Genomic DNA, 16761 nt, shown 5'->3' on the forward strand with positions numbered 1-16761 from the left:
CTACGCGTGCATTATCATAATCCGGAATTTTTTTTTTATAAAAAAAATAAAGAAAGACTAGCCTAAAAGATAAATAAAACTTAAAACTAATATCACAGATAAAAACTAAAATAAAACCAAAAGTAAATAGAATTTAACGAAGTCCAAGATGAGTAAAAGGGCCCATTCTTGGATAACAGAAAGACTAAAAAGAAAACTAAAAAACGTAAATACTCAAACTTAAAACTAATACAAACTATATAATAAAAATTTAAACTAAGTTAAAAACAAAAATAAAATAAAATAAAATAAAAATTAAAACTAATATTATTAAAGACTTACAAGTAATATCACTAAAACCTTACAACTAATATCACAAAAATTGAACTGAATAGAAATCATTAATAAATTATACACTGTATAATTTTTTATTTATTTAGTTTATTTTATAAAAAAGTAAGCATGATGTAAAACAGTGAAGTATATCTGTCTTATCTACTGTTTAAACTGTGCTAAGGTAAACAGAACATGAAGCTTGGTTTTTTAATTATACACCTCATTTTGTTTTAAATGTTGTTGTTGTTTTTTTTTTTTAAGGAAAGGAGAATACTCTTTATATATAATCTGCTCTTTAAATAAATTGTAACTTTTAAAAATAGAGTAAAAAAGAACAAGGTTTAAAGTACATACAATTCAACTTCTTAAATTAGATAGTTTGCAAGACATAACTCATCAAAGACAAATTCTATAAATTTTTGTGACAAATTCTATAATGGAAAATTTAATGGGCATTATTACAACATTATTAAAAGCATTACATACAAGAAATGAAGAAAATAGCATAATAAAACACTGCTCATATAATTTAATAATGTAAAATAAATAAAATTACCTTGGTGTTGTCCCCTGTATAGGTTTTTCTAATGCTTTTCTTACAACTAATCCAGTAATACATGAAAATATTAACCACAAAAATATAAATCTCCACCACTGATTTTTTAAACAACAACCTAATGGAATTATCCACATTCCGGCTAAAGTGACTAGCTGAAAATCAAAAGAAATATAATATAAAGATAAATATAATAAATTAAAAAATAATAAAATCCGTAAGGGGTAAAAAATCCTGTACGAGAATATAAACATATTAAAATTTTCTAGCTTTGTAAAAAAAACTAATCAAATAAAATATGTAAATATAAAAGTAATATATGTAAATATAAAAATATAAAAAAAAAAGTTAAAATCTGGGTTTCTTTTTTGCACAGGAATTATTTATTATCCAGAAGGGAAACTCCATTAAAATGCAAAATATATCTCATATGAAAATCACTTTAAATGTTATTTACAAATTTATGTATGAATTTTTTTATAAAAATTCATCCGCAAATATAAACCATAAAAACTGTTTCCTCTAAATGATGAGAAAAGAACTCGTTTGATATTTCAAAACTTTTACAGCTACTTCTAATAAACAATTCTACATTCTTTAATTTCTATTGTTTAAAATTGTTTACCAAATAACATCCATTTTTTTGTCATGTGTCTTTTTTTTATTACGTGCATGCTGAGTGAGGAAAGGCTTTGAATTTTGTTTTGTAAGGTGGTGTATTTCAAGTAAAATAATAACAAATATTGTGCAGATTTTAATCATATAAAACTGCTACATCTATAAAATTAAATCAATTCATTCTTCAGCTTCATTAGAACAGATTTAGTAATTACTTGAAATTCTGCACTTGTAAAATAGACGTAAAACAAAACAATGAGGGCAAATTAAAATACACAAGGTCACTGAAGCATAACCCTCGCTCACCTTTTTTTGAAAATAGATGATACAATAAAATCTTCTGTTAAACTGCTAATATATAAGGAATATTTTATATTTTTATAAATAATATACAAAAACAATAAATCAGTGATTTTGCTGAATTTCAGTTATGCAATGCATGTATGTATTTGTTACAAAATGTAATTTAGTCAAAAACTTTTACTTGACTATAAAGACGCTGTAAAATATGATAAACTTCCATTTAAAATTTTCCTGCTCATTCAACAACAGAATTATTGGGATAAAGTTAAACTTAAACCATCAAAACATTCAATAAAAACATTGATAAATAATCACTCAGATTGGTTCTGCAGTTCTTGAGTTTTAAGCACACTCTGATACAAACATAAATTCAAGTGAACATACATGTGTATGTGTGCGCGCATGAGTGAGTGTATAACGGGTTATTCAAAAAGAAGGAGCAGATTTTTAATATTTATTTCTAATGAATGACAAAGACACGTATGATACATCACTGAATAGAGGAAAGTTCAAAGTTTTAAATATTAGTTCCATTCCATACCTACAGTGGCGCTGTAGTTTGTGACTCCAGCACACAAAATGACTTTTCCTGTGGTGATGCCACAATAAGTCATTTTGTGTGCTGTAGTATGCAATGAGTGAATCCATTGTTTCAGTGCAGCATGCATTTTGTGAGTTCAACAAACAGCTGCCTCGATCATAAACAGATTTATAATTGGTACAAGAAATTCATGGAAGATGGTTGCATATGCAAAGGAAAAAGCACTGATCGTCTTCACACGTCAGATGAAATGAGCGTATCCGAACTGCTTTTGAATGTAGCCCTAGGCAATCCACAAGCAGAAGAAGCAAAAAACTTGGAATTCCGTAATCAATGGTATGACATGTAGTTAAAAAATTGGGATGATTTTATTTTCATAAATGAGATACAGCAGTATCTGAATGACACAATTCCAGGACGACGGATCGGAAGTGGGCAACATGATCTTGTTTATCTTAAGTGGACTTCATGGTCACCAGATCTTACCCCCTTATGTAGTTGCTGCAGCCGATTGGTCTAAGGCGTCAGGCAGCTCCGTCCCAACAAGATCTTACCCCCTTGCAATTTTTATCTGTGGGGATACATAAAACACAGCGTGTATGTACCACCTATGCCTGCTACTCTTCAGTGATGTATCATATATGTCTCCATCTATTGTCATTCATTAGAAATAAATATTTAATATCTGCTCCTTTATGAATAATTTGGTGTGTGGATATATATATATATATATATATATATATATGAGTGTCCATACAAGGAAAAATAAAACACTTTTTTATGAAAATCATTTTTATTTATTCTATATATAAGGAAACTTATGGGAAACCTGCATGTATGTATATATATATATATATATATATATATGAAAATAAGTAATCATATGTATTATATGTTACAATATAACTTTATGAAACAAATAAATTAAATATATTACAGGAAATGATTTTTATTAAATATTGCAATAGTGTAATTAAAATCAATAACAGCATAAGATAATCACCTGAACAAAAATGTATTAACATCTATGCAAATGCATTTAATATACAGTATAGTAATTTAAAGACAAAATAACACTATAAATTATGTTTATATATTTAAAAGGAACAATTTATCTAAAATTACTTTAAACATAACATAAATAAAATTTAAAATTAACACATCATCGATTATTTACTTACATAAACAAAGCACGACTTAAACTTGTATATAATATATTGACACAAGCACAATCAGGAGTTTTACCACTTTCTAAATATCAGTTTATTAAATATGGATGAATTGTAATTATTATAGGCAATCTCACTTACTTAAGATAAAAAAATTCCCAAAAATGCAATGATCTTTTTTAAAAATAACAAACTTCCTTTACCGTGCTTACTAAAGAATAACTTAAAAGAAGCAACTCTTCTTTGCTTGTACTACCTTTACCTAAAATGCTTTATATTTGTGTTAGAAACATATTAAAGTTGGTAAATCAACAAAACAATGTACCCCTTTCAGTAGGAAATAATGCATTATACACAGTGTATTCATCTACTACAGAACTGATATGCAGCGTATTCCGAGAAGTGCTGGCCAAACTTAAGGGACTGATCCAGAACAATCAAAATAAACAGAAACATTCATGTAGACAAATGACAAATCTTACTTCAAAGTGGAAAACTCTTGCTTCATTTTTCCTTTGTCTGCTATATTGTATTTTTTCAATAAAAGTTTAAATTTTATAAGTGGATTAAGGCATTTTAATGGAATTAAGATATAGTTGGACTGGACAATTTTGTACCTGTATTACTTTTACTAATAATAGGAATTATTAATTATTTATAATTCAAAGTAAAGGAGGGGGAAAGTAGGCACAAAATTATCAGACTGCATAATTTTTACACAACTCCTCAAAAATGAGTGTAATGTATTTAGAGTGTATGTATGTTTGCTCCATTGTAGCAGCTCAACCGTTGAACCAATTTAGATGTGTGACCCTGTGACCTCCATGTGTGATGTGTGGCAATGTCTAGGGCCAGGTAGGCACCTCTATGCCTAGGACACTTTGGCTTGCCCACACACAAGAGCAGGGAAGTCGAGGAGCTTCCGATGATGGCATGGAGGACCCTAATGGTATGAGAGGACGTGTTAAGGGGAAGGGCATGCGAAATGCATGCCTGGAAACTAGTAGGTTATGGCCAGGAAGGGCAGCTCTCCTAGAGAGGGGCGTCTCGGCTATCCAGAAGCGGAAGTTCCTATGATCCAAGGGAGACCCCGATGGGGGCCTCTTGAGGGGAGCAAGTCATGGTGGAGTAATCTGCTGCCACGACACTCTGGAGCGATTGAGGTAATACTTTAAAGCTGTACCGGTCACTCTGGGAGTGACCAAAAAAGATGTGTGATCCCATGTTGGAATCCTTACAGTACCAGGAGTGTCATAGGATGTATAAATAAATTCAAAAAATTTAAAAAAAATTATACTGCACACAAAATTTTCACCCGCACGCTCTTTAATTACCCTATATTAAACAGTAATGTTTGTCAGTAATATTTTTTTTTTGGCAGTCGTATTTTTTAATTTTTAATATTATTTATCTCTTTCAAAGTTTCAATCATTCAATCAACTTTGACAATTTCGACCATACCTTAGTCATTTATCAACTGATTTGAGCAAATGAGGTGACGTTTTCTTTACAATAAAAGGCTAATGTTTTATCTAAAAAAAAAAAAAACACAATTCAATAAAACTAATATTTTCAGACCTATTAATGATTAAAAATGTTCAATGGCAATCATACTGGAATTTTCAAATATATATATTTTGTAGCTTTTGTCGAGTAAAACCAGATTTCATTGAAATATCTCTCAATCCATTATTTAGATTAAAATTAATTGGAAAAAAAAGAATATGGCAGACAGAAAAAAATAAGGGTAAATTTTGGGGAAAAAGAATTTTCTATAAATTTTTTGTTAATTTAGTAATGTGAGAGAGGCAATTTAGCAGTGGTAATCTTCATTTTAATTTTTTTATCTCTATAAACTTTGGTACAAAATAGTAGTTTAGCAAATTTCAGGAAGGAAAAACAGGTAGAGCTAAATGGTGAGAACAACGGGTAGGCACACACAGAACTCTGATGAAAAAAAACCTTATCATAATTTTGGAACCAATACTAACTTTAAATTGATAAAAATATTAAGTTCATATTAATTACCATAAAAATGCATTGAGTAAATTTTAATAAATAATTTATGTAACCTGATAAGATTTATGCTGTTAATAAATGTTTTAAGTTACCTGATAAGATTTATGATGTCGTCTTTTCCATTCAACTAGTATGACTTGTGCTATAATAAGCGTAACCAGAAGTATAATAATCATTTCAAAATGCATAGCATCATGCCCTCTATGTTGTTCATGTAATCGCATGTGTTCTAACTTCATTTGGACACTTGCTGGAACTGGCTCTTCTATTGACTTTAACAATTAGAGATAATAAATTATGAACAGATTTAGCTACATGAATAATTTTATTTTATACTAAACACATACCTTCAACATAGACCTGACTAAATGATTTACCACATTAATATACTTCCACATTCTCTAAAATTATAAGAATGAGTAAGGGAATTGCTCAAAGAAACCTAATCAATTCTTGCATGGTTCTTTAGTATTTAAGACACTACAAGGTAAAGCAATTTGTACATATCATGTAAAAGATTGTGATATGCAATTTTAGCTTGCAAAACCATTTCTTAGAAATTTTCTGCTTCCATCTTTTTTTTTCCTGTTCAGTCTCCAGGAATCACCATCAGGTTTTACTTCAGAGGATGAATGAGGATGTTATGTATGAGTGTAAGTGAAGTTTAGTCTTGTATAGTCTCAGGTCGACCATTTCAACTGCTTCCATCCTAAACACTTTCTAACCATCTATTTACATATTCTTGTTACCTTCCCTGATTTGGGTAGATAACCAGTACATGCAGTACATCTCAGTTCCAGCTCACCTATTGAGTAATCTTGGCAACTATGTAAAGATTCGGATAAATTCTTTTCATCAATTTCAACTACCTTTTTTTATTCTATTCAGTTAGAATGAAAGGTTATTAAAATGAAATTCCTTGTACTATATGATCAGAATTAATTTTCAAAATAAGAGTTAATATTATTATTATCTTATTTATACGGAAGAATGAACGTTATTAATGAAACCCACTAACTAAACCTCGGATAAAACATGTGGTAGGATACAGTCCTTACCTCACCTAAAATGCAAGGCCCAGTTCAATTAGTTGTAAAAATATTTTTCAAGTGAAACTATCATATGCTTTTAAAAGATCCAGAGGCAGGAAACATGCTACATCTTTCTACACCTACCACTCGTTGGCTTTCAGCACCATACAATAAGTCCACATTTTATGATAAAAAAAGTGATTTAACCAAAATTTCATAAAGCCACAAACTGATTGATGGCTAATGTTTAATGACTTGTCAACAAAGCATTTGAAAGCCAATAATAATAGTCATATTTGCTGAATCTAAATGGCAGCTACAGGTCAATTTCCTATCCAGAGTAACATTTCTTCTTTCAGTTTACTTTTTGGATCGAATGTTACTAAACTCTTCACAAAATTAATTGAAAAATTTCTCTTCTTGCACTGACTGAAAATAAATCTTAAAGACTGCTATTGTGTCAGAGAATTTACCTCTCATCAGAATAAATTATCTGCATAACAAGCAAATATCAGAGCATGTAGCTTTGTCTACAATTATATTTCAAAACAGGAATAGTAATTTCACCATTTTGTAGCATTCCTTAAAATGGTACTTCTAACATCTGGTTTCTCTACAAATTTATTACAATGAGCGATCTAACAAGAGCATGGATTTTAACCATCTTAATGTTGTTCAATCAAAACCATGCTCATGGGTTGCACACTAAATGGATTTAGAGAAGTAATTTTCAAATGCCCAAGGATGAGCTTTGTCAAAGTAAGTCAACTCCTCACTCAAGCAAAATTAGGAAACTGATCACAATTTGAAATGCATTTGTACATCTAAGACATATCAATGCAAACTTTGAACTATGACCAACTGTTGAATCTATAGTCTTATAAGTTGTTTAGAGAAATATTTAATGGATTCTTCGATGAGAAGCTAGTAAAACATAAGATCTCCACTGTTTCTTTACTTCCTAAGAGAACAATTCTTTTGCTGCAGCTTTAGAAAGTGCCACGATAATTCTAAAAGTTGGCTTGCACCTAAGTAGAAGAATCTTAGCTTCTTACTTAGTAAGCTGCTAATTACGATTCCCTTAATATTCATGGCATTATTATAATTTCATATTACAAAGGGACTAGAGGCTATAGAAGAAGCAATCTTTCATAATGGAATAATTTTATATGTAATTTTTAAAGGAACGGAACTCAAACTGAAGTAATACATAGAAAAACTCTTTATAATGCTAATTTTTTTCAACTATATTTACATACGTTCAATATTTTAATGCATCGCAATACTTTGTAATAAAGTTTAAGGAAAACTACATTATAAACATATATATATATAAAACTTTACATGAACAGAGTATATAGAGATATTATATCTGATATTAATTTAAATATTGGTGAAATAAAATATAAACCAGCAGAACATAACAAATAATTTAAATCAAAGCATTTATCATTTATATTCCTAAAATTCACTAAATAATTATTAATATATTATACTTTACTTCATAATGTTATCATTTATGGAATATTATACTACAATAAGCATAAGGAAAAAGTAAACCTATTATTCACTGGATGTTAAATTGAAACTGATAAATGCTTCTTTTTTAATATATAACTATGGTAACTGAATATAGATGGAAGGATTTTCTGAAAGACTACAACATGTTGCATTTGAAAAATCTATACAAGTGCATGCATTAGAGGAGGCGTGGCCAACAGTTTTTGCCTCAGAGCCAAATTGGAAAGAAAACTTTTTTCACGGGCCGAACAAAATATTAAAATTAAAAAATGTTAAATTACAAACACAATACATTTAAGTAAACAAAATTTTATTATGTAATTTGTTGTACTTTTATTTAGATTCATTAAAGAAAAAGGTTATTAACAAATATAAGTTGAGGTGAAGATTACAAAATATTTCTTGGCAAGATTTTGAAAAATCTGTATTTTCCATTATTCACTTGCTTATAAAAAAAGTAATATTGAACAATTTTTCACAGGCCAGATCCAGCCCGCAGGCCATGTCTGCATTAGAGCAACATGCAATATCATGTTGCCGCCTTACAGTAGTGGTTGGGAATGATCCTCATTACATACACTTATTTGCATACTCTTCTTCTATCTTACAAAGAATTCAAGTTGATCAAGTGGAGAGTTCTTGATGAAATCATGAATAGCAGTTTTTAAGTTACTGGTGGCTGAGGGGATTTGATTTCTTTGATAAACATTACTTTTTTCATTACCTCAAAAAAAAAAAAATCTGGTGGGCTAAGTCTGGAGAATGAGGTGGCTACAAGCCCTTAGTAATGATTCAATTCTGAAAACAGTAATGTCATAGACTGCCTGGCTGGAAGTGTGGTCTTAATAAATCTAAGTATTATTAATTCCTTCCTCAGTTAGTGCTCCTGTGAAACTGCTGAATGATTTCACAATAATTTATTGTTCTGCAAAGCATATTGGGCTTAACATTCTTCTCCTGGATATTGCAATCCACAGCCCAATCTTCTTTCATCAACCCACAGCATGTGGGTTGTTAATAGACAATAAGCATGAATTCTGTGTGTGCACATATCCTGATAAATGGAACTGCACCTCATTGGCATAGAAAACAGTTCAAAATATCATCACATTAGTCGGTTAGAAACTGTTGAAACCATTCACAGCATTGAATTCTCTTTCTACAGTCTGTGGCCAATAACTTTTGAACCACTTTCATTTTAAATGGCATGAGACTGAGCTCCTTACAAACTGCCTTGTGTTCATAGGTAAACTTGATGGAGTTGCAACACCTGTTTTGCTGTCATATCGACTTTTGCATGGACTAGCTGGGACTAAGTTACATAGCGGCTGATATGTCTAGCAGATTTTCTTCATTCAGTACTGACGGTTAACTGCTTTGTTTATAGCCCTTTACCAAACCAATCACGTCTACCTCTCTCTCTCTCTTTTCCTGTTTAGCCTTCGGTAACTACCGTTAAGATAATTCTTCAGAGGATGAATGAGGATGATGTGTAATGAGTGTAAATGAAGTGTAGTCTTGTACATGCTCAGTTCAACCATTCCTGAGATGTGTGGTTAATTGAAACCCAAACACCAAGAACACCGGTATCCATGATCTAGTATTCAAATCCGTGTAAAAATATCTGGCTTTACTAGGACTCGAACGCTGAAACTCTCGACTTCCAAATCAGCTGATTTGGGAAGACGCCACTAGACTAACCCGGTGGGTTGGATCACGTCTACCTAAATTTCTTGATTAACACTCTTACACTATGTTGAATAGGAACTGGTATATTTGGAAACTAACAGAAAACTTGTTTTTCACAGAAGATGTATTTAACGAGAAATATTCACCGTTCTAAAATTAACACCATTTGGAGCACACACAGAAATTCAACAATTCAAAGGCGACGAAAACACAATGAACCATACACACCTTCTTGTCTCAAGGTTATCAGCCTGACTGGGTCACAGAAGCAAACTCCACACAACACAAGATTATCAACCTTTGCAGAAAACATTATTTGCATAGCACAGAATACAATCCCTCAACATAAAATCATGTTTATATAGGTCCATAAGTTACTTTTCGACTGGATTGTAATTGAGATATATGTAAATAATTCACAGAATGATATTTTGCATTAAAGGGTGAAAGCTTTAATAAAGAAAAAAAAAATAAATAGAACAAAAACATAGAAAACAATACATACTATAAATTATTAATGTTAATTAGTGTTCATTTAAGGCTCTTGCATTTTAGCCAAGTTTATGTAAAAACAAAGTGATTTTTCTCTATTGGATATACTATCTATAAATATTATAAACATTTAAAATACTCTAGTTTAATAAATAAATATACACAAAAACCCTAGAAAACTTATACTAGTCTACAAAACTTAAGATGGTTATTTATTATAGATGAATTATCTTTTGCTAAGCAAAAAATATCAAAATAAACAAAACAAAAAACAAGCCAACAGGAATAAGAATGCTTTAAGATAAATATAAACCTCACTTTTTCAGGTGAAATAAAATTGATAACATATCTTTATAACTGAAATAGAAATAGATGGACTAAATTGTAAAAATAAAACTGGCCTGATAATAACACAGTGTTACTTCTTTTATAAAATACTTAACCAATAATTAATGACAACAGTGAGTTATATAAAATCTTACATAAAAATGCATCTCATTATATTAAAAAGAAAAATTCCATATATTTTAAAATACTTTTCTAAAAGATTCAAACTAATGTTTACTTCCTTAATATATGTGACACTTTAGCTACATTTGGCTTAATTAAAATTTCTTAACCTTAAAATGTGATAATTTATTTTATTAATAACAAGAAACTTGAAAAAAAAGTACTTACAAGGCCACAACACAAAAATTGTTTTTCTTAAAAATATAAATGAAAAAAATAACAGTAAATTGTAGTGTTTTCAAACACTTAAAATTCAGGTAAAAAAACCTAATTCCCAGTTTTTCAGAACTGTAGGCTTAATAAATTACTATAACGATGTTAAATCAATAAACATTGAAAATTTATTTGTAATTCACAAAAAAAATATAACAGTACAGTTATAGATAATGTCATTCTGTAATTAAATACCTTTCTAAATAATATACAAGCATGTACACCATAAAATTACAATAAAAAATAATTAAAATATTCATAACTTGTTTAAAAATAGTACATTAAAAACGAACTGATAGCTGCTATATAGGTTAGGACTACGATGCGGTTTCACTTATTTCTGAATATATACAAATATATTTTTTTTAAATATACATACCTTATTCTCTACAATTAAGGGTTCCATGCTGTCTAATATATTACTAAAAACAAATTACAATAACAACAAAAATTCAAAGCACAATCATAACTAAATAGACTATCGTCTGATCAAAAATCACCAACTCCCGAACAGCAGTAATGTTGACTTGATTCGAAATAATGCAACCTTATATGCGACATCGTAGTAAAATATATATAATGAGACCCGTGCCAAGTATAATAATAAAAAAAAATAAATAAAGTAGTTTTTCTTTACTGGTCAATGTAGTTATTTTTCAGATTCATTAATTTCTTAATTCACATTAACTAGACTCAGAAGGCAAGAAATTTATAAACATATTTTTTGATAAGTAACATCTACTAACTATGGGATATTTAAGATTGAATACATTGAAGTTATAGTTAACAAATTCAAAGTTAGAAAATGTAAATTTCTTATTCTTTTATTGTGTTTTTGCCCATGGTATTCAGAAATGAAAATTATTTAAAACTATAAAAACTTTGAAACGGCAAATCAAACCAAGATTTATAAATTAAAATTTTTTAATAACTTCAAAAACTTTACACTTGGTTATTTGACACTTTAGCTATTTTATATTTTGCGACCACTAGTGACTGGTGTTGCTGTTGTCACTCTGCCCTTAAGGTGGATACACACGTAACGAACAAGCTACGCTTGTGCAAGCATGATTGAACGTGTATAGCTCGCTTCTAGCTTGTACATTCATACACAAACCAGTTACACGCACGCTTTCAGTTTAAATAATTCAGCGTGTTTAATTTACTCTTGCGCAATGGCTAGTAACCGCGAATTACCTGAAGATTTTATTAAATCCTATCAAAAAAAAGATAGGTCGAAGAGACGGGCAGCATATGATACATTACTCCAAATATACAAATTGATCGATCACAACCCATAAGGGAAACCGTTGTAAATTAAATAAATACCGTAAGAACCAATTACCGGAGAGAAAAAAAAGTAGGATGAATCACATCGCTGAGGGTGTGGTACAGATCTTTTATAAAAACCAACACTACCTTTTATTATCCTTTATTGGACTTTTTAGATTAAGACACTCTGAGGAAATCTGTCTCTAATTTAAATGAAACAGAGGGAAGTTTATTTATATTTTTTATTTAATTTTATGCCCCCATTTAATTAAATATGTTTTACAATGAAGTTTACTTACATTTTTGATTATTATTAAAAACACAAATCAAGTAGCCCTTATTGTCGAAATTGTGTTGCCAAGGCACTTGTCCCTCATTTGAAAAGTAATTCATGAATTCTATTCTCACTTGTCATGCGTTGAGTGGTATATTTCCAGTGTTATGAGATCTTTGCAGTAGTAAATATTTGAATTCTCAGTTGTGAAACTGGCTCTGATTATTCGTCTTTGGACATTGTCAATGTCTTCCACGTCCAAAGAATCTTTAGGAGCATATGTTTGACTAGCGTTTACCATTAAACAATTGTATAGAGCCCAAATTGCTTTGACAACGAAAGTAATATGATTTAATTCTAAGTTTATAGTGGTGTGGAAAATTCTACAACATGTAGTCAAAATTCCAAATATGTTTTCAATAATTTGTCGTGCCCTTGATAAATGGTAGTTGTAAATTTTTTTCTCGATGCAGTCCAAATCACCTTGCCTGTATGGTTTTAAGATGTCACTTCTTAATGGAAAAGCATCGTCTGCACAAAAACGAAAGGCAGTTTTCGTGAACTATTTATAACTTCAGCTTCTCTCGAAATTTTTAATGAATTTTCCTGTAGTTTTCTGAAAAACTCTGCCTTCTGAAGAACACCTCCATCAGATATCTTTCCATTTGTACCAAAATCAAACAATATAAATCTATATTTAGCATCTGCAATGGCGACTAATACCATGCTGTGTGTATTTTTGTAGTTAAAAAAATATGAGCCACTTTTAGCTGGAGGGATTATCTCAGTGTGTTTTCCATCTAGTCAACGAGACAATGAGGAAAATTCCACTTATTTTTTTTTAAATTCACTTGCAATATTTTTCCAGTTAGCTTTGGTTTGTAGGAACTGAAATGTAAAATTATAGTTATTATAATAGTGTATGTATTTATTTCTTTGTTAATGAAAGTATTTATTATTATTATTATTGTTGGTATGTACTAATGTTCATATAATTGCAGATAAAGATTATTGTAATTTTAATATATTTAAATTATTATTCCAAGCTTTGTACAGTTTATTATTTGCAATAAATAATTTAACTAATTATATTCAGTAATTCCCGGAGGCTAAACAGGAAAAAGAAAGAAGGAAACATCCTTCTTTCTTTGTCCTGTTTTGAAGTAAAATAAACATATTTTTCTTAAGTCAGATAACCAAAATAGCCAGCCTCCGTGGCACGAGTGGTAGCTTCTCGGCCTTTCATCTGGAGATCCCGAATTCGAATCCCGGTCAAGCATGGCATTTTCACAGACGCTACAAATCATTCATCTCATCCTCTGAATCAATATCTAACGGTCGTCCCAGAGGTTAAACAAAGAAAAAAAAAAACACCAAAAGAACAGTCATTTTTGCAACACAAGCAGAAATAAATTTATATAGAGATCAGATATTTAATTATATAGATGTCAGTGTTCAAAATACAAAATCAGAACACTTCTACTGCATCAGTTTAAAAGCGGTTTTATCCCAACTTTTACACTTATCTCTACGCATGTGTCATTTCATATTATTTAGTTCTACCACTCATTTAGTAGCGCTAGTTTATACTTCAAATTTTAACAATTCCATTACATGGGATTCCCTAACCAGTTATATAGAGATCAGTGGTTGAAATGGTGCCGCCGGCTACCTCATCTCTCCAAATAGGCAGTATTTAGAGCGCAACTGTTTTTTGCGCAAGCTTGTTTATTTCTGATCTGATCGGAATGTGTCTGTAGACTTTTTTGTGTTTAATTTTCCACTCTACTTTTTTTGACTAGATTGATTTTTTTCTGTAAAATCATCAATATTTAATGACCGACAGCCAAAATAGTAAAAAAAAAACATGATTGTAAAATTTTATTCAGTTTATAAACAAATGATGGAATGGTAGTGAGGCTCTCGACGATTAATATGTTAATTGAGACCCACTGGGTTGGTCTAGTGGTGAACGTGTCTTCGCAAATCGGCTGATTTCGAAGTCGAGAGTTTCAACGTTTAAATCCTAGTAAAGGCAATTATTTTTATACGGATTTGGATACTAGATCGTGGATACCGGTGTTCTTTGGTGGTTGGGTTTCAATTAACCACACATCTCAGAAATAGTCGATCTGAGACTGTACAAGACAACACTTCACTTATACTCATACATATCATCCCTTGAAGTAATACCTGACAGTGATAACCAGAGGCTAAACAGGAAAAAAGTATGTTAATTAAGGCATGTTTAGGGACCTTTTCCATTTGGTCTGATTGACAGGATACATTTGCCCCTACATTCATATTTTGAATCTAATGCTCCTACTCTAGTCATGATTCATATTTATGTACAGCAAGCAATGATCTGAAAACCCATTTTTGTATCTTTAAAAATTGTTCTGATTTTTTAAAGGAGCTCTTTATACTTTTATACTTCAGATGGAAATATATATTTAAAATCTAAGTAATCTTTTTTTTAGTTAATCTCCAGGACCACCATTATATATTGCTTCAGAGTATAAGATGAATGATTTGTAGTGTGTGTGAAAACACCATACCTGATTGGGATTTGAACCGGACCTGCAGATGAAAGGCCGAGAAGCTACCACTAGCACCATGGAGGCTGGCAAATAATTATTTATAGTAGTGACAAGCTGATATTTTATTAAGGCATTTCAAAGTAAAACAAAAAACAGTGCAATTTGATTTTGTTTCCAAAAGACAGATAAATCATGGGATGTACAGAACTAATTAAGGTCTGGAGTTTCAATCACTCTTACCCATCATAGTAAAATATATTATCTTCTGATCCAAAGATCTTTTTGATTAGACATTCCTTATTACTAGCTGATAGATTGATATTAATATTATTTAAAAAATAAAATTGATTGTAAATAATTCGTATTCACTTTACGTAGAGGCTTGTTTTATAAAATAAATTACTAACATTACTATTTTTGTTTGCACTATATCCATCAAAATATGAGTATTTAGTTTTTCTTTGTCAGGTATAATATCATTAACTAAGAAACATAAAAAGATTACTGCATTGCTTTAAAGTACGAGGGTTTTTTTTCAAGGTCCGATTGATCGCGAAATAAAACCCATGCAAAATTCGGATGAACCTTTGCACATATGTGTTGCGCAGCGTCTCTAGTATGGCCTTCAATCACGCCGCGTCACTTCATTTAGTTCTGAACACGCAGCTAGCACGTAAACATATCTACAACAATAGCATCTCCCGTCAAGTGTGAAGTGCGTGCGGTAATTCTATTTCTTCAGGCTGAGGGGTGTAATGTAGCTGAAATTCAACGACGAATAAGTAATGTGTATGGTGAAACTTCAATGAGTGACAGCAAAGGTCGACAATGGTGCAGGAACTTTAAAGCAGGACGTGCAGATGTTCATGATGCAGGAGGTCAGGGAAGGAAGCGAGTGTCAATCGATGATCTCATTGAGCGAATGGATGAGGCAATTTGAGAAGATGAGGTTCAAAATTTCTGTATTGTGTGATTCGTTTCCTGAAATTTCAAGGTCAGCTGTCTACACCATTGTGAGTGAGAGACTTCAGTACCTCAAACTGTGTGCAAAATGGGTTCCCGAGATGCTGTCCAACCATCACAAAACAATGAGAATGGACGCCTCCCTAACGTTTCTCCACTGCTATCACAATGAAGGATTTTTTGAACAAAATTGTCACAGGGAACGAGACATGGATCCATTTCGAAACTGAAGAAACAAAAGAACAATCCAAACAGTGGATGCATTCTCATTCTCCCAGTAAACCAAAGAAGTTCAAGCGAATCTTCTTCAACAGAAAGTATATGGCTACTGTGTTCTGGGATTGGAATGGAGTTCTCTTGGTGGAATTCATGGAGCATCACGACCATCACTGCAGCCTCATACTGCGTGACTCTTCAACGTCTATGAAGGGCAATTCAGAATAAGCGGAGAGGAATGTTGTCATCAGGCATTGTCTTTCTCAATGACAATGCTCGGCCGCACACTGCAGCTGTAACAAAGAAGCTCCTGCAGCGTTTTCGTTGAGAAGTGTTTGATCACCCACCATACGGCCCGGACTTGGCTCCATCCGATTTTCACCTCTTTGCTCACATGAAACGCTGGCTAGGAGGACAACATTTTGGTACAGACATCGAGCTGCAGACCAGCGTAGAAACATGGCTGAAAACACAGGTGGCTCCGTTCTATGATGAGGGTATTGGAAAGTTGGTACCACG

General features: G+C 31.2%; 1 protein-coding gene across 2 annotated transcripts in view; it reads right to left on the bottom strand.

The window, feature by feature from the left end:
• The window catches only part of LOC142332148 (E3 ubiquitin ligase Rnf121), a 40411-nt gene extending 28889 nt beyond the window's left edge, over positions 1-11522 (bottom strand). For both annotated transcript variants that reach the window (XM_075378415.1, XM_075378414.1), the window contains exons 1-3: positions 11357-11522; positions 5614-5793; positions 872-1026 (exon numbers count right to left, since the gene is read on the bottom strand). In XM_075378415.1, the coding sequence (XP_075234530.1) occupies positions 872-1026; positions 5614-5793; positions 11357-11383 (362 nt within the window). In that variant the 5' untranslated portion in view covers positions 11384-11522. The remainder of the gene's footprint in view (positions 1-871; positions 1027-5613; positions 5794-11356) is intronic.
• Between the last annotated feature and the right edge of the window lie 5239 nt (positions 11523-16761).

The sequence above is a fragment of the Lycorma delicatula genome, chromosome 11, assembly GCF_047948215.1.
Source record: "Lycorma delicatula isolate Av1 chromosome 11, ASM4794821v1, whole genome shotgun sequence".
Lineage (NCBI taxonomy): Eukaryota > Metazoa > Arthropoda > Insecta > Hemiptera > Fulgoridae > Lycorma > Lycorma delicatula.